Source organism: Mauremys reevesii, linkage group 2, assembly GCF_016161935.1.
Source record: "Mauremys reevesii isolate NIE-2019 linkage group 2, ASM1616193v1, whole genome shotgun sequence".
NCBI classification, from domain to species: domain Eukaryota; kingdom Metazoa; phylum Chordata; order Testudines; family Geoemydidae; genus Mauremys; species Mauremys reevesii.
Window position 1 is genome coordinate 242,434,660 of NC_052624.1, and position 25,629 is coordinate 242,460,288.

The window sequence follows — 25,629 nt, forward strand, 5'->3', positions numbered from 1 at the left end:
GATTCAAGATACAGGCACGGTTCAGACAGGATAAATCAGGTACATATCAAATAATAATTTTATGTATCAACATAGAACTGTTGATTGTACGACAGTCACCACTTTATATGAATTTTTTAGATTTCCAAAAATCTTTTGGTATAATGGATAGAACTGTTTTATGGAAATTGCTACGCCACTATGGAATCCTTCCAAAATTTGTGAGGCTCATTCAGAGCTTTTATGAAAATATGACATGCCAAGTACTACATAATAGCGAACTGACTAAACCATTCAAAGTCACTCTGGGCATCAGGTGAGGATGTCTTATGCACCCAGAATTTTTTTACTGATAGTGGATTGGTTAGTGAGAGGGAGTACAAAACAATGAAAGGACATACAATGAATTTTCAAACAGAAGTTAGACCAACTTGACTTTGTGGATGACATCAACATGCTATCACTTACCCATAGAGACATGCAAGCCAAAACAAATGATCTCCAGGCTTATTCACAATTAATAAGGTTGAAAATAAATACTGAGAAAACTAAAACCATAAGAATCAACACACAACACCAATAACATTTTCTGGGACTGACATAAAAAAGGTCCAATATTTCACATATCTTGATGGCATTGTAAGTACAACATGCAACAGACTGACAATATCCTTTACAGTCCTTATGGAATTAGGATAAGGTTTAACTTAATTCTGTAAACTTGATTGAATTATGTTTAATACTTTGGGGGTCCATTGTATTAAAAATGCAGTTGTGCATATTTACTATGGAATTGTAGGTCACTCCTCTAGGAGGAGGGGGATGCTAATGTAATTCCTCAGGTTATGAGCCCCTTTGAAGTCACTCCTTAGTGAGGTCTGCATATACTAGTTGAAAATGGATTTTCCATGGACCAATAGACAAAGAAAAGACTTTTGGATGACTATCCTGATCCAGGCCCTTCTTCCTGGTCCAGCAAATAGACAGGATCTCTGGTCCATTGTTTAAGGAAGGATTGGAAGGACTTAGCCTACTGAGGCCCCATAAGACTGTGTGCTTGTTCTGAGCTGAAGCTATGATGAACTTGAAACGAGGGAAACCCCTTTGGGGGGTCGGTGAATGCCAGAACCCATGTTAGTGTTAGGGTGATCTCTGGTAATTGTATTAGCATGCATGTAATTTTATTACTTTTAATATATTCTGAGTAATGTTTTTTACCTTAAGAATAAAATAGGCTTGCTTAAAAAGAACTGCATGGTAAATTACAACCACGGGCTGGGAATAACACAGCGAAGGCTGAGAACTTCTCAGCCTGGAAATACCCTAGTCAGAAGGAAGTGAGATATAGGTCTCCACCCAAGAAAGGCACTGGCTGGGGAGCTGCAAGCCTGACAGTGGGTACCCTGGCTGGACCACTGAGGGGAAACAGGAAAATGCCCTGATCTGTGACACAATAAGTAGAGCAGATGAAAACATTAAAACCAGAGTATCAAGAGCCAAACATGCCTTTGTAACTCTAAAGCCAATCTGGAGAAACAGAAAACTTGCTTCCAAACTAAAAACTTCGAATATTTAACACTGTTGTAAAGTTGGTCTTACTATATTGTGCTGAAACTTGGAGATTCAAGACTTCACTATCTAAATTCCAAGTTTTAATAAACAGCTGACAGAATAATCCTCAGTATCAGATGGCTGGGGGAAGAAGAGTCACAAATAAAGAATTCTGGAGGAGGATAAAACAGAAGCTGCTAGGACAAGAAATTCTGGAACGAAAATTGAGATAGCTAGTACATAGAGTTAGAAAACTAAATAACGTAAGACAGGAATTAGATTGGAACCCCTACGGCAAGAGGCAATGAAGTAGACCAACAGTAACATTGAACTACATAATATAAGCAGAATTGAAAACTAAGACTGCAGGAGGAGACCAACAAAGGTAGAAGGCAGTGGTTAAGACCCTGTGTTCTGCAATGGAATAGAGAGGTTTAAGAAGATACTTTCCCACTTATGTAAAGCACTCTGAGTCTATTGATGATAATATCTAAATCTTATCTAGAACTTTATCATCGCAAGGTCATACAATATGTGTATTAGTAACAGCATATATAATCGTGAATTGATACAGTATAATTGCTAAAGAACGGGGGCATAGTATTGAGTGATTAAATAGTTCATAATGTTAAAACATATATAAATTAACACCAATCACTGTGATTTGTCCCTTTTTAAATTTGTGAATACAAGATGTAAAAAATCCTCTTTTCAAAGTATGTCTCCTCTAACTCAAAGATTGTTGTTAGAATATTTAAATGGATGATCATATTGTGATTTTTCTGGTTTTCTTTTTTCTTTGGTAGAAAAATGCATATCCTGACATTGCGTGGTCACTGCGATTCCGTATTCTGTATGAAATTGCTTTGGGAGTGAATTATCTGCACAATATGAGTCCTCCATTGCTGCACCATGATTTGAAGACCCAAAATATTTTACTGGATAGTGAGTTTCATGTTAAGGTAAGGTCCTGGTTATTTTAGTCCCTATTCCTCTTCAGTGAGCATATGTAAGCGGAGGAATGGTCCTGGTATTGTGGGGAACTTTCCTGGCTTATACACTACCCCGGTGAAGTGGGCTAGCAAAAGGATCCAAGTCCTCGCTCCTACTTCTTTTACCCAGAGGCCTGCCTGACCTCAAGCGCTCCCCTTCCACTCTCCTGTGCGGCAGAGTCCTCGTAACCCCAACAAGGTTGGCTTGACCCCCAACCTTGTCATGGTCACTTTGGGCAGAGGCTAGGGTGTCCCCACTCCAGGGTGCTCTCTCTGCACTGGATGCTTCCCTGACCCATTGATCATTACCACAGTTCAAAGAAAATACAATTTATTAAACAGCAATACATTGGAAAAAATAAGGAAAAAATGGGAAAGGTTAAAAGAAAACCCGTCACCCCACTCTGTGGCATGGGGACATCACAGCCAGCATCTCTGGAATGTAAGGGCAGTTCAGTCTGTTCCTCACAAGTCCCAGGCCTCCTCAGGCCCTGGCTGTGCTGCAGGGATGCTGCGAGTCGGACACTTGTTCTGGTGGTGGCCGCACACTCCTCAGGCTCTAAGTGGCAGGACTCTTCTTCCCAGCATCACCTCTGCCCCCTCGGGGTTACAATCCCCCTCCAAATGTGGCCTGCTAGGTGTCTTGGCTTGGGGTGTCTCCCTGCGCTGGGCCTGCTGCCCAGGGTCCCCCTCACTCTCCCCAGCTGCTCACCACACCCGGCTCTGGACTGCTACAGCTCCACTCTGCTGCCTCAGCTCCAGGTCCACCACTCTGCCTCAGCACAGCCGCTGCTGCTGCTCTGCCTCCAGCTCCCTGGGCTGCTTCTCTGGCTCTGGTTGCTGCAGCTCTCCTCCCAGCACAGGTCTGCTCTGTGGGCTGCATCTGTGACTCTGCTCCCAGCTCTGACCTGCTTCCTGGGCTGCTTGTCTGGCCCCTCTCAGTGGCACAGCTCTGCTCCCCAGCTCAGCTTGGCCCCCTGCTTTCTCCTTAGCTCGACCCCACTCTGTCTGATCCAGGCAATTCCAGCTCACACGGAGGACGAGGACGGGATCCCCTGGCCTCCTGACTCCCAGATTAGCCTGCCCGCCCTGTCAATCAGACTGACCTGGAGCACTGGCCTCTCACCATTGTTCCTGGGGGCTGTCAGTTTCAGGGTCCTGATTTCCCATCAACCCTTCCCCTTTCTTTTAGTACTGGGAGCTAGCCACCCAAAACACTCCACTGAGTTTTAGTAAGGGGACAACAGTCCCCTTACACATAACGGAACTGAAGTGTGTTTAATATTGCAGACAAGGAATGAGGATAGGAAGGGACAAATTTATACTCCAGTCCTGCGGTTGTGTCTTTGAAGGCAGAGCCTCATCATCTTCAGGGAAGTTCCACACAGAAACGGGTTGACTTGCACCAATCCAATTGCAGATTTCTGGCCTTTAGCTGCACACTGGCTTTCCATAATGTTGGCCTATGCCGTATGCCATACAGATGAAATAAATTTAAGTTACTAAATGAGAAATTTAACTGAGATGAACCTGTGGATATCTGAAGGGATTATATCTAGGGAAAATAACCAAATTCTCAGAAAAATTAACATAAAAGTAGTCATGATTTCACAGGTTTAGTTACAGAGAAGAGGGGTTGGAAGTACTATAATAAGACAGTGTTAAGATAAGCAAAATGTTAGTTCATGTTAACAAAATAGAGAGGAATTAGAGAAGTAATTAGGCAGTGCAAGAAATAAAAGCAGTGGCTAATATTCAGAAGTGGTAACACTTTCTTATGAAAGTCCTTGAGGATAACCCTTAATGTGGTCCTTTCAGAGTAGAAACTCCTTCGAAGGACTGCTCAAGTTCTGAAGTCAAGAGCTCAGGTAGGCCCTGGTGGGTTTCCCATTCCCAGCAACAGTGTAATATGTGATGTACTGTCTTGCTTCCAAATTGTCATTCTTCACTCAGCAGTGTTTAATGTAGCCTTAGAACATCTCTTCAAATATGCACACGCTGGGTTTGGATCATATGGGAAAGCGAGAAACCTACCTGGCAGATACTTCCTGAAGGAGAATTGATGAGGGGATGATCAAGGCCTTGGTTGCTTGTTAGGCTGTATATTCACCTTAAAATAGAACAAAACATACATGAAATTGTTTCTCAACCATCTTAACTTTAATGGTTTATTATGGACCTTTAATTCAGAGGCAAAGAGAAGGAAGTATTGGTGATGAAGAATCCATTTGTTGAGAAAACTGTTGGTCATTTTTATAATTTGAATAGAAATAAAAATAGTTTGATAAAGTTTTGTTTCCTTTCATCAACAGTTTGTTCATTTCAAATTTTCAATCTGGAACATTTAGTATTACAGTAATTGAGGGAGATGCTTTGCATTAAATTTGGATGATTAATGTTTTAAGATAAATTTTTCTACAGATGCTTTATGTGGGGGTTAATTGTTCATTGCTTATTAACTAGCTCTCTAATTATTTGAGCTGCGTTTGCATGAAGTGAAATTAAGATTTTGATAACTGGCAGAAAATTGAAGGAGTAATATTAGATACATCTGCTGTGTATTATAAAAAAGGAAGTATTGAACATATGTAAAATATGTAGTCATAAAGTGCATCTGATTGCATCAGATATCTGCTAAATGAGTAAGATTTCTGTTGAATTACAATGAGTCCAGACACACACAAGTGCATTATGCAAATTGGTTTTAAAATCATTCCCTCCTCCCCCAATGACCTCAAAAGCTAGTCAGGAGAAAGCTCTTGTAGACAGGCCATGTACTCCCTGACACAATAAAATCAAGCCCATTACAAGCACCTTAATTTTTTCTGTTCCAATTAAATATTCTTCCTTCACTTCCACGCGTCCTACATAAATACACACAACTATGGCCCAGTCAGTGACATAACACCAGTCAATAATTATTTTTGACTTTTTTTTCCCCTCATGTATTCTCCAGGAAACTCATATCCATAGATCTTAGTTGTTGCAATGTTGTCCAGGCAACCTTGCTCAGAACCCTTTTTCCCTCTCTGGACACTTTTTCCCTCTCTCTTTTTACACTTCTGGTTCTCTCTCCCCCATGCTGGAAGCTGGAGTCCAGCTCTTGCTCCCTGATCCCCTGCTGCCTGGTTCAATAGAACAGTGTGGGATGCTGTGACAGGTTGCTATACTCACTGCTGGATGATGCCACCTTCTGGCGGTTCTGGGGATTAGCTCCATCACAGCAACGCCCATTCCAGTGGTTAAACCCCATCAGTTTCTCCTCTGCTGCTCTTCTCATTATCAGGAGCCACAGCTGTCCTCTCTGTGACTCAGCCTCTGACCAGGTTGCTCAGCATTCCCCCCCTTCTGGGGTTTAGTCTTCCAAAGTTTCTGTCACTCCCATAGTGGCCAAGGCAGTCTTCCAGTTCACTCCCCTGCCAGTGCCACTTTCCCAGTGTCAGGTAGAGGAACCTGGGCCTACTCTCTACTCCGGGTTCCAGCCCAGGGACCCTACAACATGCAGCCAAAGTCGGTTCAGTCCCCAGCCTTGCTGCGTGTTCCCTGGGCTGCTTCCTACCCCAGCACTCCCCCACTTTCTGGGGTTTGTCAGTCTCTCTACTCCCTCCTCCCAGGGAGCAATAGTGGACTACTTGTCTCGATAGCCCCCTCCCCAACACACTTCCCTTCTCCCAGAAAGTGACTGCAGACTCCCTCCCTGCAGTCCTTCCTACTATCAGCTCCCTGGCTTTATAGAACCCCTGCCTGTTCCCACACAGATTCACTTTCCTCTCAGACTAAAAGGTTAATTGGCCCATGGGGCTTCCATTAATCCCTTCAGGGCAAATAGGGGGGGTGAGGTGGACACCCCACCACAGGTGCACACCCCAGCACAGGTGCACGCATTGCAAACGAATTAACTCTTTTCTTGTAGGGAAAGATAGAGAACAAGAAGCAGTTTCAGGCATGTCCCAGCCAGACATGGAAACAGCAAACAAAATATTGGGTTCCTGTCTGCAGCAAAATGGCAAATTTCACAGCCTAAATGATTAATTCTATGGCATCTTGGTCCAAGGAGCTCTGATTGAGATGATAGGAACTGCACCACTCTATGAGTTGTTTTTGGATAGTGCTGCATCGTTTTACACTTGATTAATGGTTTTCAAGATTTTCTTTCCAACCATAAGGGCTAGAAACATAAGTGTTTGGTCTTTGGAAATGAAAGCTGATATTCTGAAATGCAGTTTTTTAGCAAGGGTGAATTCCACAGCCAAATCACGGACTACATGGGAGGTGTTGCCCACAGGGAGCAATGGGAGGGAACATCTTTTTATTCTATTTATTTTGTAAACCACCTAGCACAGTGGGGTCCTGGTCCATAACTATGGCGATTAAGTGCTATGGTAATTCAAATCATTAATAAATAATAATACTGTGGTGACAACATGAACCCTGATTTGGAAACATTTTCTAAATCAAGGTTGGTGGGTTTTGTAGCTAGCAGAACACCAAAGCTGCTTTCATTTCAAGTGGGATGGAGGTTTTTACACAAACTCTTCATTCAGTTCTATTTTTGACAACTTGCACTAACATCAGTGCATAGATGGGACCTGCTGCTCTCTCAGAATGACAGATTTTTGTTCTTTACCAGATTGCGGATTTTGGTTTATCGAAATGGCGCATGGTGTCCACATCACAATCACGAGGTGACAAATCTCTGCCAGAGGGAGGGACTATTATCTACATGCCACCTGAAGACTATAATCCCAGTCAGAAAACTCGTGCAAGTGTAAAGCATGATATATACAGGTACTGCCTGTTATCCTACAGTGGGCACTGCAAACTGAAAAGTAAAAATTGTCCAAGGAACTTGATTATAATGAACCAGAACAAGTTATTTTGGGAGACTAAAAGGATAAAGTACAATTTTTGAAAACCTCTTTCCCTAGCAAACATTAGGACAAATATAATGCCCTAGAGATTAGGGTAAAACCAGGATAACTAGAAAAGGGGATTGGTTGGAGTTAACCCAATGTTGTTTAATTTTCTGAACATCCCACAAACCAGGGCTTGCAGGGAATAGAATTACCCTGCTGAAAACAGGATGGATGAGGGGAGAGAGCAAATGAGTAGCAAAAGAAAGTGCAAGCATCCAGATGAACAAACTATGCACACCTACTTAAGACATCGCTGTGGCTCATGTGCAGAGATTAATGTAATTTGCAAGACAAACACGGGGTGAGAGAAAAAACATTAACTTACAAAAGGTCAGGAGAAGAGACAGGCAAAAACAGAATATACATTAAATAATAGAAATTCATATAGGAATATATATCATATAGAAATCCAGGGAGAGCTACTCCAGTAAACTTTTGAATGGCACATATAGAGTAATAGCTACCTATAAAAGAAACAACAGCCGTTGCTTTCTAAGTGTAAGAGATACTGAACAAGTTAGCTCAGAAGGGTACCACCTCAAAGCCTGTCTAAACAATCAAGGAGGGGATTGAGTTGAGGAAGTGGATGGTTAACAGTTGACAGATGACCTATGGCAGTCAAGCATAGTTTTTAAGAATATCTATTAAGGCTGCATTTTTGCTACTTGAGACACGGATTCCATAATTTTCGTATATTTTAAAAATATCTAGGACTTCTGACACTTTGGGACTCTTGCATGTAGGTGTGTGGATGCAGTGATAAGAGATGGACCAGTTTCAGAGACTTAACTGCCAAGACACAGCCTGGGCTTCTTGGAAGATAGAGCATTAACTTTCATAATTAGCTCTTCCTCTTGAGATTCAGAGGAGGCACCTGGCATTCCTAGTAAGAAATCAGGGCGAGAGACTATCCCTGTAATATTCACCTTTTGAGAGGTGTGGGTGGGTGGAGCAAGAGAGAAGAATCAGGAGCTCGAGGCAATTCATTGGAGGAGCAGGAGAGGAAGAGAATATTGCAGCAGGCCCTGTCTATGCTTATGGTTTTAGAAGGATGTGACAGTATTGGTTAGAGTGGGGGGAGAGCCTAAAGAGGTTGGTTAGGAGAGAGAGAAGAGAGGGAGAGTAAAGGGAAAGAAAGAGTAAGTTTAGAGGGAAACTAGACTGAAAAAGAGGTTTGGAATGAGGGAACAAGGAAGGGGGGGAGAGATTGTCCAGAAAGAGAAGAAGAAGAAATTGAGAGCATAGGTGGAAAGAAGGAAGAGAACCCAAACCAAAGGAAGAGAGAAGAAGACAGGAGGAGAACATCCATTGAAGAAGAGAGACAAGGTGGGTGAGGTAATATCTTTTATTGGACCAACTTCTGCTGGTGAGAGAGACAAGTTTTCAAGCTACACAGAGATCTTCTTCGAGTCTGGGAAAGATCCTCTGAGTGTCACAGCTAAATACGAGATGGAACAGATTGCTTAGCATAGGTGGGTAGTAGTTAAACAATCTGTTCCACTTTGTATTTAGCTATGATGCACAGAGTACCTTTCCCAGACCTGAAGAAGAGCTCTGTGTAGCTTGAATGCTTGTCTCTCTCAGCGACAGAAGTTGGTCCAATAAAAGATATTACCTCACCTACCTTGTGTTTCTAATATCCTGGGCCCAACACGGCTGCAACACTAGATACTAAAAAAGAGAACAGAAGCAAATCAAGCTATACAATGGAAGGAAAGAGAAAGGTGTGGTGAGGGAAAGAGGAACACGAGCCAAAGGAAAACAAATAGGAAGTTGCAGACTACAATGTCACAGAAGAGATGAAAATGTTTAATTATATCATATCTCAGATTGAATGGGAGAGTGATGTTGAGGATTTCCCAGGCTGTGGCAGAGTTCATTCACCTCTCTGAATGCTCTTAGGCCTTCCTGTCCAGGATGAGTCTTTGTGACTTCTGTACCAGTTTGACTCCGTTACTCTTGTTGAAAAGCAGAATTTTTGCCTTTAAAATCCACTGTTTTCTACCAAATATCAGGGATAGTGAACTCTCTCTTAAGTCACTACTCAGGGGACCAACAATGTGTTGCTGCATATAAGTAGTGTTCTGCTCCACCTTTATTAAAAGTGTAGTTATGAGCCTATTCCTGCTCCCTTGGAGATTAGTGGGGAAAGTCCCATTGATTTATATATTAACATGATTAGGCTTAGTAAGTTTGGAGTTATTTCTGGGTGGTCTCCTGAAGATTCTTCTCTGCAGAATGAATATGGCGTGTATGACACCTAACCTAACTGATCACTGTTTATATTCAGAGTCCCAACAGCATACTTTATGGACAAAAATATTTATTGAATTACTTTTCACTCCTGTTAGCACTGCATAGATAACACAGCTCTGGAGAGGGAGCTATATTCTATTTTGACTAGCCCATAATTAATTGAATTATTAACTGAGTTCCAATTGCAGGACCAAATTTTTTCACTTGTTTTCCCTTCGCAGACTGTTTAAAGGCTTTGCACAGGTGTAACTAAGGATAGATGGTGGCCTGCTGAACTCATATGGCTTTAGGCACGTCTGTGCTACAAAATTAAGTTGACTTATGTTAGGTCAGTGTACAGCCATTGTGGTAATTAAATCTGCTCTTCCTGTCCACACTATGCTCCTTCTGTCAGTGTGCATCCTCTCCAGCAGCGCATGCAACAACTTAAGTGGGGCAATGACAGCTGGAGCCCCAGTCCCGCCGCCCTCGGTGCTGACCCCCCCCCAAGCTGTGAGCCCCTCCATCTGAGGCAGCAGGGCTCCAGCTACCAAAGGCAGCAATAAGCAATGTAAGCAACTCAGTGTCTACATGGACACTGCATCAACCTAACTATATCGACCTACTCACTACGCCTCTCCTGGAGGTGGAGTTATTAGGTTGGCCTAGCGCATGAGTTAAATCGGGAAGGAGCATTGTAGTATAGACACTTAGTTAGGTTGATGTAAGCTGCCTTATGTGGACCTTTTCTGAGGTGTAGAACGGGCCTGTGAAAGAAAGCCCTCTTAACACTGAGAGCCCAGGATGAGAAGGGCTAGCAGTTAGGAAAAAACCCTCAACTTATAAACTGATTTTTTTTATGTCAAATCAGTGAGGTTTTCAAAGGCACATATGGCCACCATAAATAAAGTCAGCTATAGCACATTGTTCTTTACTCAGTACTACCCTTGTTGTTGGTTTTCATAACATGTATGAAGGAGGATATTATTATAGCCAGCCATTTAAGTTGGTGTTGTGCAAGCTTATTTTAATGAAATATTTTGTATGATGCTGAGTGCATTGTCAGCATAAATAATAACATGTTCTAAAGTAATGCACATTTTTACTTTAACAGCTATGCCATTATTATGTGGGAAGTGATGTCAAGAAAACAGCCTTTTGAAGGTGAGATGTGTTCTTTAGTTTTCTTTTATAGCCTTATTTACATTTAGCTAAAGCCTCTGTACAGTAATCTGAAAACAATTATTTTGGCAGAATTACAACATCCCTAATTATTGTCTGCAATTTTAATTTATCCTCCTATAGTAAACAATAACTATCTATAGTACATATATTTCTAATAAATGCCTGATATCTATTTTGACAGAAGTTATAAACCCCTTGCAGATTATGTATAGTGTGTCACAAGGAAAGCGACCAGACACTAGTGAAGAAACTTTATCAACGGACATACCCCACCGAGTGCTGATAGTAACATTAATGGCAAGTGGATGGGCACAAAATCCAGATGAAAGACCTTCTTTTTCAAGTGAGTTTATTTGCTTGGTATAGATTAAGTGGAAAACTATATCCCCCAAAATACCTGATTGTTAATACAATGTTGAGATTGCTTAATTGCAGTCACAAAAAGGAAATGTAAACAGCTGCATCCAAAACAGCTTTAACTCAGCCTTGTCAAATATCTTATATAATTTACACTTTACATTTAACAGCCTATACAGTAACATTAAGCTACTCATGCTAGAAGTCAAACAATAATAAAAAATGGAACATGTACAATGCAGCCAGGTTTATATTGTAGTTGGAATCTTCAATTTTGTATTTCCTGTCCTTTTTTTTTTTGTGATTAATTATGCAACCTTAACATGATTTATTTATTTTCACTTAATTTACTGCTTGTTTTTGAAGGGGTGGGAGTTTTAAGGAGGAAAATAATTAGAGGAAAACAGATAAAATAAGGCTAGTGGAACTTGTAAGCAGTCAGAGGTGTTTTGCTTGCTGAACTAACAGCAAACCCTGGATTATAAATTCCTCTAAAAAAACTGAACCAGCCTTTTACAAACAAACTTTTACCCTTTCATAAACAAATGTGTGTGTTCCTGGAACACATCTGTGTTCGGGGGAAGCGTGTGAAAACACTGTCCCACCTTCCAGAATGAGGGGCTGCTGTTGCACAAGCCCCTTCAGCCTGCTTCACATCTAGCTCATCAGCTCCATTGCACAGTAGTTCCACTGCCAGTGGGATTTCATGGCTGTAGAATTGGCAGCTGGCTCTGCCCCTAAGTGCACCCATAGAATTAAAAATGTCTATTATGCAGGCTCAGTACACAACTCCCAAAGTCTTAGCTTTTCATGCAAGACACTAGTGCCAATTTTCAGCATATTGCTACAGCAATGTTTAAAAAGTTGTGGCTGGAGTTATATATTTTTAAAACACTGGGAACAATGCTTTCTGGGTTTCCCTTTCCTCCCTCACTCATTTTGCTTATACTTTTCCCTCCAAGTCACCATTAGGTAGAGAGCTGAGCCTAAGTGCAGATGAGCCTAAAAGGTGAATATTGTGTGGAGAAATATAGGAAACTATAATGTAAACAATGTTGCAGTCTTTACTAGATCTGTCCCTATCACCACTTGCAATGATAATCGGAAACTAATTGTATATTTAAGGCTTAAAGTGGCATTTGACAGATTTTAAATGTTTATCATACTGACTAGGTGACTCACTCCAGTTATAAATATCTTCTACACTTCTCACCTTTTAATGCTGTCAGGTTTTACTATGAATGCTTTTAGCTCTTTTACAGTGAGTCCTACAACCTGGAACACTGAATTCAGAAGGCAAACATGACATTAAAAATCTATATATATCAGAGGGACAAAGCGAGGAGGAGGAGGAGTTTGGTTTTGATTTTGCAAATCCTTGTTTATTAGGCTTCTATTTTACAAAAAAAAAGCAGCCGGGGGGGAGGGAATTATACCTGGGTCCCATTTTATCCATTACCATCTCAGTTCAACATAGAGTACTTTTTTTTTTGGCCCATTCCTAACATTAATTACAGCCACGTTGTGTAATTACATGCATACTTGTATCAACTGACTATCCATCTTGTGAATGTGAAAGCTGAGAGCACTGTTTTTACTTCCATCTTTGGAAAATCTGATCCTAAATATCCAAGGGAGATGGCAGATTATTTTGTAAAAGCAGAAAAGTAGCAATCTTTAATGGTTCAAAATGTAATGGACTCGGTGCTTTTCTTCTCCCCTCCTAATTAGTGTTGCAAAATGAAGACGGTAAGATTGTGCTGGGGTACAAAATTCTGTATTTTAGAAGCTCTGTGACAGTTTATATGCCTAGACCTGCAGTTTCCCTTTAAAAAAAGTGCTTTCTATTTTAAAACATCCCCAGTATGAAACACTAAACCTTTATCTTTCAAGCTGAGGGTTTCAACAAATTTAACATCTCAATTTCTAGGGTGGTTTGGTTGCACAGTAGCTTCATTTCTCTAAAACTGTTGCTGGTTCTGTTCTTTTGAGCTGGAAAGTGTTTTGAAAGTTGCTTTCCAAAGAGCTCAGAAAGCAGACTGTTTTGACAATTTCAGTTCCTTCAGTGAAGCTGGCAGGAGAGAAAAACAAGGCATACTTATGTCTTTAATCCAAACACACAACACAGCATACTAGTGGATGGTTTAATAGGAAACTCAGTCTAGTATTTGGGATTTACAACCTTTTGTTTGGATCATGGACAAGTCTTTTAATATTGGCGGATGTTTTGAAATTGAATGTCAGTTTTAAGACAGAGTCCAGTTTGGGGCCTATGAACTTTTTACCTTGTCTCTTGTTTTAACCCAAAACAAGGAACATGTCATATCACAGGCTTTTATAAAAGCAGAGAAATGTTTCTGTGCTTTTATACTTCTTGGGTATTCTTATTTTGTAATGAATTGCATCAGCTAAAATGTTGTTTGTGGTGTTAGCACAATGTTAGAACTGTAAGTATTGTTTAATTATATTTATCTAGGTTACATAATCAAAGTAGTATGTATCTTATGTGACTTCACAACAATAAATACCCTCACTTTTTTTTTTATAAAAGGAAGAAAACAGGTGGTTTTATTTAAGGGGAAAGCTTTTTCTGCTTTCTTATTGTAAAAGCAGAATTTTCTACTCAGTTTACTTTTACTTCCCTTCATTTTGCAATGGTACTTGTAAGGGTTGAAATGTCTACTTTTTTGCTTCCTCTTTATATTTCTGTGATACTCATTGATAGTAAATTAGGAGAAGTAGTGATGCCAAGATAAATCAGCTACCTTCCCTCTGACTACCTCTTCACCATTTTTAGAGTATCGTGCTCGGTTTCTGGAAAGTGCTTTTCAGTTTGAAAGAGAGAAAATTGAGAAGCAATTTTGCTCATAATCTATCGGTATTATGTGGGGATGGTTTTTTTGTTCACTCAAGTATGTTTTCCTCCAAGTGCATCCTTGTAATGCTCACTATTGTCCATAGGAATTGTGTGTGCATCAAATAACATATCCCTTTGTTTCTACAAATTCCTGCCTTAAAACATAGTTTGCATGATCAGAAATAGCTTATTTTCCTTATTTTAACTTTAAATGGTACTATGGATCATTTTGCAAGTTTTCTGTAAAATATTTATCTCTATTGATGTTCTCTAATTGTTTTGAAATACCGTCAAATGGACTCTGGGTTTTGACATTTTATATCATATATACCTGCCCTGAAGGGATACAGTAATTTAAGCTCAAAATTTGACCCACCTTGAAGCTTTTGATAAAGAATATCTCCAAAGTCTAAATATCTTTTGTTGTTCTAGATTAGAGAGTTCACCACACTATTGCAAAGGAGGTGAAGGGTTGTTTTGTTTAAACCAGCTACTATTTACATTATGTTGGCCTTACACCAGAAAGGCACTTCATGATGTTTTACTCCCTCTGGTGACTGTTCAGAAGCAGTCAGCTGCAGAACATTATTCTTGAGAATGCCATTGCTCAAAAAAGGAAATATTTTTTTTTAAATGTAAATTTTGTCTCCACTAGAAAAGCCAGGGGGAAAGTAAAAGACATAATAATTAGAGGGTTGTAAGCTTTCAACAAGTATCACCAAAAGAATAGAGACTAAATTAGAAAAGACAAAGAGCCAGATTATCAGTGTAAATCAGTACAGCAATGTCAATGAGGTTTTGCTTAGTCATGCCAGTTAGGATCTGATGCCAAGTATTTAGTAGTACTCTTTACAATCTTTACAAAATTATGCAGTATATTATAAGATGGGAGTGGAAGTTGTGGGGTTTCCCATGCCCTTCTGTTTGCTTAAATATATCACTTTTTGTAGCTGAGCTCAACTTAAATTAGACATTCCTGCAAGTAACAGTCATCCAGAAATTTAAAAAATCAGCTATGTAAGCCTTACATCAACACACATATGCTGGGATGGAATAGTTGAACTTCCTGTCATCTAATTATTAAAATGACATAAAATCACTAGATAAATAGGTGGCATTAATCTCCCAGGGATGTCAATCTACCACTCTCCATGAGCATGAGAAAAATTACTGTTATTAAAAGTTAATGTTGAACTGAGTATTCTTTTCTTATTTAGAATGCTTAATAGATCTTGAACCAGTGCTGAGAACATTTGATGAGATATCTATGCTTGAAGCAGTAATTCTCTTAAAGAGAGATAAGGTAAATAGCTTTTATTACAATGTAATATGAAAATACACTGAAATGGCAACTTGTGCTTGTCACAGTGTAACTAACATAATAATTGAGTCAGTACTGTCCTGGCCTGGTAGATTTATAATGCACAACTAATAAGAATACCAATGTTTCTTTCAGTCAAAATATGAGTCTCAATGTATTCGCTTCAGTCACAAGACAGCCGATGTGGAGCTGACATCTGTAAATATACCTCTGAATCTTAGTCCACAGGAGGTAAAACTTTTTCTTCTTAATTTTGAATTCAAGTTCTTTCCCAAATGTGTTGGGGTAACTAAAACATTTTGAAATGTTTTTTTAGTTCAGTATGGGGAAAGCTTTTCTCCCCCTCCTCTTCTGCAGCTGCACAACCATGAACTAGCAGAGTCAGTGGGGCAGGCAGCAGCAAGGAAGTCTGTTTCTATCTTCTGCACATCAGAGTGCAGTGTTTGCATAACAGCATGGATGGAGTTAGTTGTGGATGGCCCAAAGGAGCTGGAAGACATGACCATATTATCCTCTGAATATAGGGAGCACACACATACCTGTACAGAGAGTGTAGCAGACCACAGATGCTGCAACAGCCTGTTGTTTGCCACACAATGGGTGCTTTCGGGGTTGGAAGAGAGGATTTAATCCCCCACTTCCACTGATGTTGCTCATGCAAAGTACTGTGGATTTGTTTTTAAATTATCGTGTCCCTTAGTGCTGCTGCTTTTCATTCTTACTACTAATAATTAAAATAGCATGTAAAATCTTGGTCAGATGGTGGAAGAACATTTGCATTTGGTTTTTAACTTCTGTTAGGATATAGATATTCAAGCCTGTCTGTAAAGGCCTATATTTTAAGAATTTAGGTATATGTTTATCATTTAGCTAGTTATAAAGGTATAAAAGAAAGAATCTGTGTGAGGGCCTTCTTTCACTGTGACAGTCTGAGGCCCTGTTTTTAGGCTAATGCCTTTAGCCAAGCTTCAGAGGCAGCCATAAGCTGGGAAGTGTATGGTCACAACCTCACATTCCAAACTAGTCATATTGAATAAGGCAATCTGGGGCTGTTAGAAAGGTGATGCCATCTATCTCCTCCAGAGAAAGGGAAGAGCCTAGAAGATGTAAAAGGAAATTTAGTCTGATCGTTTTCTGTCTGGTAAGAACTCACTTATCAAGAGACACAGCTGGGAAACCCTTATGTCTTTATAGATGTAGTTGTGAAATCCTCACTTCTGTATTGTTTTGTCATTATAGTTCTCACTTTGTTATGTTTATTTGCATGGTCTCTGTCTGGTTCTGTGATTGTTTGTTTCTGCTGTATAATTAATTTTAAATTTCAGTAGAATGATTGCTTAAGGTATAGCTGAGAATATTACTATATAAATTTAGGGGCAAACAGGAAGTAAGTTGGGATTCGAAAATAAGAAAAAAGGAACTTGGATTTAAGCTTGCTGAAAGTTCACCCAATAAACATCGAATTGTTTGCACCTTTGGACTTTGGGTATTGTTGCTCTCTGTTCATGCGAGAAGGACCAGGGAAGGATGAGAGTGAAGGAATAAGCTTTCTAACAACTTCTTTTTAATGTCTTACTATATTTTAATTGTGAAGTAACTTGAACATCTTAATAACAAGGAGAAGACAAGAAAAGGAAAGCACTTTAGAAATTACTAAACCATTCCAAAAATGTACATCTTCACTATATAACTGAATTCATTTCAGGAAACGTGTGCTCCCTTCCTACAAAGTGGTGCACTCCCCCTCCGGAGCATGTCACCTGAATTACCGAGACTCAAGTCTATACCAAAGTATAATATCCTCTCAACAGGTATGTAACCTTGCTGCACAATATTGATTCATGATATTCAGTTATTATTGAACTGCAACTTTATACTCTATTCGTGACACTGCATTTGTACAGGAGTACTTTCCCTACACTGAGATACCAGCTCTTCTTAAGTAGTCCTCTGCAGCTGGAATAAATCACTCTAACTCCATTACACCCCATTGGGACAACTAATTGCCCCTATATGGCCAGATCATGGGCAAGGATGAGGAGTAGCTGCTAGATCACTGAGCCATGACAGTCCGTTTATGAATACTTTCAGAGTAGAAACAAAAGAGATGGAGAAGGATTGTTTAGAGTGATACAAAGTAGTTTAACCAGAAGTATGTGGTGAAACTGACATGGGAAAATTAGGCTGAGTATGAAGGATGAGTATGAATGTGATTGGATAAGACACTGGTGTGTCTCAAAACCTCTTGACATTGACTGTACTGCCATGTACAGAATCTCCACTGGGGGGAATGTTCATTGGTGGTGGTATCTGGAGTCTCCTGTCAGACTTCAGGCTTCCATCTATAGGACAGAAGCTCTGCTGCTGGCATTGGCCAATGATCTTCATCTAGCCATGGTATGAAGATTAAATGTCAGTAATGATTCTTTTGGCCCTGTTAGCACTCTGTCACGCAGCTAACTGTGAGGTATTGTTGGCATGCCTGTGCTCTCTATGGGGCGTGTCTGAAATTTCTCAAGTGGCTCTGATCCTTTCTTTGTGAAAGGTCACAGAAGATAGTTTTGAACAATTATTATTTATTATGAAAGTGCCCAGAGGCACTGGTCTGGATCAGAGTCCCATTGTGTTAGGTACCAGGCAAACACAGAAGTAGGAACAGTGTCAGACCTGAAAATCTGACAATCCTAAGAAGACAAGAAATTTGTAGAGGTGGCAGGGGGAAACAATCAAACATACTTTGTAAACACATCAAAAATAAAAATTGACTTCCATCAACTGCCCTTAAATGTTGGCTGACCTATTTTAGGAAGCACAGCAGAAGGATGTTGTTAGTCCTTGGCTGCCACAGGCAAGTAATTCATACCAATGTGTTTTTTTAAAAAGTGTTGCAAATAAAACATTCAGCTATTTTACTGCTTTCCCCTGATTGAATAATCAATACAGATTGTGTTTTAACCTTTTGTATATGATGAATTTCAACTCTCAGGTTTTCATGCACTGGCACAATGTTGCAAATATTTGGGGTTTTTTCCATTTGTACAGTGCCTAGCAAAAGGGAACCCTGGTCCATAACTAAAGTTCCTAGGCACTATGGTAATAAAGATAATAAAATACAAATGCTGCAGGGAATGTTTGTGTTAAAACTGTTTATTTTGGAGTTACACTCTTGTTAAAAATGGAAACATATCTGTTGTTTGGATGTGTCTGGATACAAACTTGGCATAAAGGGTCCTTTAAGTGACATACAGTTTTAGGCTTACACTGGTTAATGTGTCCATATAAATTCTATGATTTTATTGTCTATCAGGCCCTGCGTTAAGGTAAACCTATTACCATGCTGCTGCATCTCTTTCACAATGTCATTTGTTCTTGTACTCAGTCAGTTCTGCGGTTGAATGAATTGTCTATCCATGAATTAAGTTAGACATAGTTAGTATTCAAACCTGTATTGCCATATGAATTACATAAGAAGATTTCATATGAAATTTTTATGAAGGCATATAGGGAATCCTCATAAGAGATAGCTAATAGAACAGATAAAAAAGCAGATTTTCCATTGGACTTCCAATAAAGATCACGATTAGTCTTTGAGATGCTACCATTCTACTTGAGTCTCTTTTAGGAAGGTTTAGCCCCTCCACACTTGTTCTAAAATAAATAAAAGGCACTAAAATAAATCTGATAAGAAATAATTGACAACATGAAAGTTGGAAGTCAGAGCTCTGGTTGGTCCAGCCACTGTGGAATTTTCTACTGCTTAAGGCTTTTTAAAGTTGGAACAGACCAAACCTGGTTTTCTCAACCATGTTTTGCCAAAAAAAAAAAAATCCTCCAAAGCAGACAGAAAATAAGAAAAAAAATGTAAAAGCTCTGTGAACCTCAGCTTCATGAAAAATCTGAATGTTAGTTGCATGTCTGTTCTCTACAAACAACAATTTTTTGTAAAGGTGCTGTAAATAATTTCTAACATGTTTTTATTTCTTTCCTGAACCCAAAAGTAATATGATTCTTTATCTTTTATTTAAGGTAAAAACAACAGTTCTGAAGGACCATGCTCTCTTGTTAGCATGGATGAAAATATCTCTCCAGCCCAGAGTGCTAAATTGTATGTGCCCTACCACAGCTACCCTTCCTCATTTGGTGCAGATCGTTCAGACGCATCAAATCCTATGACACACATGCTGCAGTCATCAGCACTTACCTCAGGTACAACACAAACTGATGGAGTTTTAAGTCCCACTAATATCAGAGGGAAACAATGAATGGCCAGTGAGATGCCTGCTGTTAGGTTTATTCACAATCTTGATATATGTACAACTACCAATTTGTGTGTATGTGTCTGAAGGGAAGACTAGGCCTATTATTATTTACTAAGCACTAACAAAACAATACAAAACACAATATGCAGGCAATACTGCCCTAAAGAATTTACAGTTTAGGGTAAGGAAGATTGCACATACAGTGTGACTGAGGTGTGTATGATGGTTCTCCTTCAGTGTGGTATTCGTTAAAGGGGTATTACGATGCAGAATGGTACAATTACAAACACTTACCAGGGTTGGTCTTTCTCCTACAGACATGGGGTAGGAGAAAGGAAGTGTTATATTTCTATTCTGCAAATGAGGACTTGAGGCACTGAGAAGTTGTGTCTTGCCCAAGATTACACAGGAAGTCTATGGTAGAGTTAGGATTTGAACGCTGGTCTTGGGTCCTAGTCCAGGGTCTTAACCAATTATCATTCTTCTGTCTGTAATGTGGTAGTTTTGATCCTAATATAGCCATGTTAATTGTAAGCAAAGCCTGCTTTGATTTTAAGAAACATAAGAAAGGGATAATAAGGAAAGCCAGAAAATGTGAAAGGAATGACATTTTTAAACAGGGGGGGAAAAAAAACAGGCATCATCACAGATTGTTGTGATCCATCCCTGTAGCTGTTTCAGGAGGAGGTGGGTTTGTATGAGAGGGAGGCATTGTTGGTGGGAGTGGTTGAAAGAATCGAGTTTCTCTTTCAGAATAATGGTGGCATTTTAGGAAGAGCAGCTGTATTCGTAACTTTTACTTCCCTTAAGAAATAAAGACCCGGCATTAGAATAACTAAAGAAATATTTTAATTAACAGTTAGAACAATTAACATTTAATCTGGATTAATGTAGCAGAGTATTACGAGGCTGTCATTTTAACTACAGGTATAGTTTTGGACCATTCTTTCTCAACTCACTCTTCATTTTATAGCACTATAAATTCACTGTAACTATGACACTAGATTTCTGAATCTTTCTTCAATTTTAGGTTTTGCTGTGGAACCTATGCAACAGGATGTAGCTCACCAGTGGATCCAAATTAGGAGAGAGGACATTGTCAGCCAGATGACTGAAGCATGTCTGAACCAGTCTCTGGATGCCCTCCTATCAAGGGATTTAATCATGAAAGAAGACTATGAACTTATTAGCACCAAACCTACGAGGACATCAAAAGTTCGACAACTGCTCGATACTACTGACAGCCAAGGAGAGGAGTTTGCTAAAGTTATAATACAAAAGTTGAAAGACAATAAACAGATGGGCCTTCAGCCTTACCCAGATTTGTCATCTGCTTCTAAGACTGCATCTTTAAATTTATCATATCAGTATAAAGCCATGTAAATGTTTCCTTACAAGTAGGTTTCTGTTTCTGAAAGGTTACTTTATATCTGTATTCCTTTGGTCTTTATTGCTCTTATATAAGTCTGGTAAGCGAAAGAATTAGATGTAACTAAGATTACATTGTAAGGTTAAAACTGGTCATTTTGAAGAGCAACTGGAAAGACATAAACTCTAATGAAGTATTTGAAAGTATTTTGTTTATACATAAAAAGAGAAAATGTTCCCTATTCTCTATTTTAAATAATCATAATTATTCCATTTATAAATATTCTTAAAGTTGTAACGGTCTTAAAATGATGAGGATGCTGCTCACTCACTGTCATGGTAGGATTGATATAAAAGGAAAAAACCCTACAACAAAACCTGTAGAGTTCTGCCAATGTTTATTTCTGTTGTAAGCTATTTTCACATTACCCTTCTGGGTAGATTTGTTCCTTCCTAAAGAACACTAAGTCTGCCATATGCCTGTATTTAGATTTTAATTTTCTCTCTCCACTCAGGTAGTTAGTAGTGGTAAATCTAATGATACAAGACCTGCACCTGCTCCCATTTCAGTCAAAGGGAGTGTGTTGGGATCCACAGACCAGCATGTGATCTGGTAGAATGTTGCTGTCTTAACTCATCTCTTGCCTCCACAAGCTTGACACAGAATCACATATGAAATGTTGAATGTTGCATTTGATTCCTCAAGCTTCTAATTCCAGTTTATTTTTAATGTCTACATAACCTGTGGTAAGCACTGATTTTATGTGGTGTATAATGATCAAGCATATGCTGCCCAGGTGGGTTAGCAGTAACACAATAAACGCACATGACCTCCTTTGACACACAGGCACTAAGAGTGCTGCAGAGCTAGTGTACTTACTTCCTTGAGGAAAAGTGTTGTGTGCTGATCTGTAGCAATCCCCTCTGGACAGAGTAAATATCAGCACTGAAAATAGTGCTGTTCAGCACTTCTATAGCTGAGAGGGCAGCTCCAGTCAGGCCAATGGGGATGTGCGGGTTGGGGGTGGAGGAGAATTCTGTGCTTGCCTGAGGCTTTCAGTTTGGTGGGCAATGCCCCTTTCCTACCCCCTCTCTCCCTCCAAACTACACCCTTGGTGTTCCGCCTTTCTTGTTTGAGAGAAGGCCATTGTTGAGAGAGAAGTCTGAGAGGAGGAATCTGATTTTGTTTTAATTCTCTTTAGCACAATTAATACAGTGTGAATGGTTATAAATCCGATTTATAGCTTTTTAATTTTCTTGGATGTAGCACATACACACCATCTACATTTTATAGCAGTAAAAAGTTGAGTTCAGTTATGCTGTGCACTGAATGCCATTGGCACTAATAAGAATTTTGCAATTGAAAATCCCACCTCCCCATCCAAGAAGGTTACAATCAGCATTAGTAGTTTACTGCCCATGTCATAAAAGCCAAATCAATGAAGAATCCAAATTATTGATACTTGAAAAATCTTGGAGGATGAGCTAGGGACTGACCCATTTCAAACTAGTTCAGGGTCTAAATTGTGCATCACTGCTTGCCTATGTGTTTAAACATGGCAATGATATTTTAGTATCTGTCTTCACTTGTTTTGTGAACTGAGTATAATTTACTGTGAGGTATAATTTACTGTAAACTTTTGCAGACTTTACTAGGTAAATTAATGTTTTTGCAGTAAATTGGAATTTTGCATTTCAGCCCTGTTTCTGTGCAGATATTTAAACTTGTTACCAATGTAAAAGTTCTAACGGGGGCACCAGCAGCACATAACGGGACAGTGCGAAGCTCCAGTGTGTGTGCTTTTTATAGAATAGATTTGAAGATGACCTGGTGGAATATGGCCGTAGTGAGCTGTGCCAGTCTTGCTAGTGATGCCAGACCTACATAATGTCCATACAATGTGCTTTTTTTTAAATGCAAGACTGTTGTACCAATAAATAATTGCAAATCCTCTTTCTTTAGGCTCATCCTATACTATAAAATTGTCATAGGGCCCAGCAGCACTTCAGTCGCAGAGATGAGCAGTGCCAAATATCCTAGAAAAATCAGTAATTGACTGTACCAGACATGTTGCTTGCAAATTTGAGAGCAAAATTGAAGACAGTGCTAAATGATAGTGAGTAAATCGGAAGTGGACTGGAACAGTAAAGTGAGAAAAGAAATATTGTAACCATAGGTGTCACCTGCATGCCTGGATATTGCTTCCATTTTTCCATCCCCAACTCTTTCCCATTCATTGTCTCAGTCTTGCCCTCTGAAATGATGCAGGATGTCTTGATTTTTATAAAATACATTTCATGAATGGGCATTGCTAAATATATGGTAGAAACAGTATCTGCTTATGGGATTGGGTTCTCTTGTGGTACACTAATACAAGATTGAAATTTTCATTTTGCTAGTTTAAATTCATAACAGATGACAATGTTCTTCAATAAGCTATACACACTATTGTTACATATCTTGTTTCCTCATCTTTTTAGGTCTCGGTGAAAGAAATAAACTTTAGCAGGGGTAAAGGGGAAACCTAGGAAGAGTATTAGCATAGTTAGGTATAGGTTTGTCCTTTCTTCCCTTCCTTTTGAAACAAAGACTGATTTTCTTCTAGACTATTCTCAGAAGGGGGTGATACTCCATCAGTCTCCATTTTTGTTGTTTTATCTGAATGTACCTTTTATAACACTATATAAGTGTTCACTGTGAGAATATGGATGACACATTCATGTTTGGTGGAGAGGAAAATAATTGCATTTATAACTATCCATTTATGGCAGATTCTACTTGTGTGTGTCTATGAATCTACATTCATTTGGTTCATGGGTTTTGCTGAAAGGGAGTAAATGGGGGAAGAGTCTTAAAAACCCTGCTGGGCACATTTGCTGACAAGGGAATTAATCCTGGCCCCCATGACAGACGAGAACTTCACCCTACGGCATTTCTAGAGCCAAAGTATACTAGTGTGCCACTTGGAAACTTTTTAACTTTTTTCCCCTTTTAATTCTTAACTATATATTTTAATATAAGGAAATGAATTGCACAGAGTAGCTACGAGTCTATGATCTTGTAATCAGTAGTCTGATGTACTATGTGACACATGGAGAGGATGATGATGGAGGTACAGCTCTTGTCCTACTGTGAAGTTATACTTGTACCAAACTGGGAATTAGGTACTCATTTATTGCTGCTGACCTGTTCTTTCAAATGTCAATTTCTTTTCAATTGAAGGTGGGTAACTTAAGGGTCATCAGAAGTGACCAATGCAAAATTTTCAGCTCTTGACTGAAAATTGAATATGCAAAGAGTTTGGGGGCATGTTGTCAGCTGTGGAGTGATGAAATAGCTGGTAATCCAGTTAACCATCCAAACAATAATCCAAATAACCATCTTCCTGATGCTCCCCAAATCCCAGGCCTGGCCCTGTGCAAATGGGAATCTGTTGTCTAGGATATAAAGGCCCTAAAAATAATTGTTTTGCAAGCGTCCCCTTAAACACCAAGACCAGCTCTTCAGGTGAGCGCTTGTCTGCCTCAAGGACAACAAAGAGAACAGAGGGCTGTGGGGAAAGCTCCTAGGAGTTTGGAAAGCATCTAGCACAAGGGTAGTACTGCCACAATCTCTGAAAATAATGATAATTTTAATTGAGGTTTGTAAAATAGATTTTTCTCATAAACCAAATCCAGAGCTGTGATGGAATTAGAGGTGCTCTGTAAAAAATGTATGAATACTGTATGTTGACCTGGTTATTGGTATGTTTATTGTCTGAATATATTGATTTGGTTCAATAGGGGCCTATAAGAAAAAACAAGCAGGAAGGGGGAAAGAATGGCTCAAGATAAGCCATTTCTCCACAGACACTTGAGGATTGTTAAGAGACAATGCCAGGATAGGAAACAGCATGGGCAGAGAACTGTCAGCTGTAAAAAGAAACCCCTCTCAAGGTTAGGGCAGTTGTTTGGAGGAATGAGTCTGAGATACAGGCACTCATTGTGAGGGGTCTGAAGAAGTCTGTCCTGTCTAGGTTACCCAAAGACTTACCATTCCTTAATGGTAAGATAGATGTGTAAACTCTGTGTGGTGTGGAAGTCCTTTTTTCTCTCAATGTTTTTTCTGACTGAAAATAAAGAATACTTTGGTTTGAAGAAGGCTGTTTTGTCACAGGATACCACTGGTCAGAGACTCCCAAAGGGAAGAATTGCAGGTGCTGAACTCAGTTGGACCTACTAGGTAAGCATGACTGATACACAGGGTCCTGTAGCCCAGGGGCTGCACAGTGTGTGGCAGGATTGTGAATGCCAGGAGAGGTAAAGGCCCAAGGCATGACACACGAGGGGGTGCCCTCAGAGAGGGAACAGAGGTGCAGATAGTCCCGCAACTGCGGCAGGAGCTCTCAGCTGGCATCACCTATTGCTCAGCATGTTGAAAATGAGAAAACATTAAGGTTATACTGTTGAGTGGATTTAGAATGGCTGGAGACCAGTCGAGAGATTTGTCACCCTACCCGCCTCTATCATCGGGGTTTAAGGCCTGGTCTACACTAGGACTTTAATTCGAATTTATCAGCGTTAATTCGAACTAACCGCTCAACCGTCCACACCAGGAAGCCATTTAATT

At 39.6% G+C, this 25,629-nt stretch overlaps 1 protein-coding gene across 1 annotated transcript in view; it reads left to right on the top strand.

Annotated features, from left to right (window-relative positions):
- RIPK2 (receptor interacting serine/threonine kinase 2) overlaps positions 1-21,087 on the top strand; it is a 33,829-nt gene extending 12,742 nt beyond the window's left edge. Inside the window, exons 3-11 of the mRNA XM_039527405.1 lie at positions 2,337-2,492; positions 7,153-7,310; positions 10,788-10,837; positions 11,040-11,201; positions 15,290-15,375; positions 15,529-15,624; positions 17,099-17,204; positions 19,420-19,599; positions 20,683-21,087. Of these exons, the coding sequence (XP_039383339.1) occupies positions 2,337-2,492; positions 7,153-7,310; positions 10,788-10,837; positions 11,040-11,201; positions 15,290-15,375; positions 15,529-15,624; positions 17,099-17,204; positions 19,420-19,599; positions 20,683-21,035 (1,347 nt within the window). The 3' untranslated portion in view covers positions 21,036-21,087. The remainder of the gene's footprint in view (positions 1-2,336; positions 2,493-7,152; positions 7,311-10,787; positions 10,838-11,039; positions 11,202-15,289; positions 15,376-15,528; positions 15,625-17,098; positions 17,205-19,419; positions 19,600-20,682) is intronic.
- Positions 21,088-25,629: the final 4,542 nt, after the last annotated feature.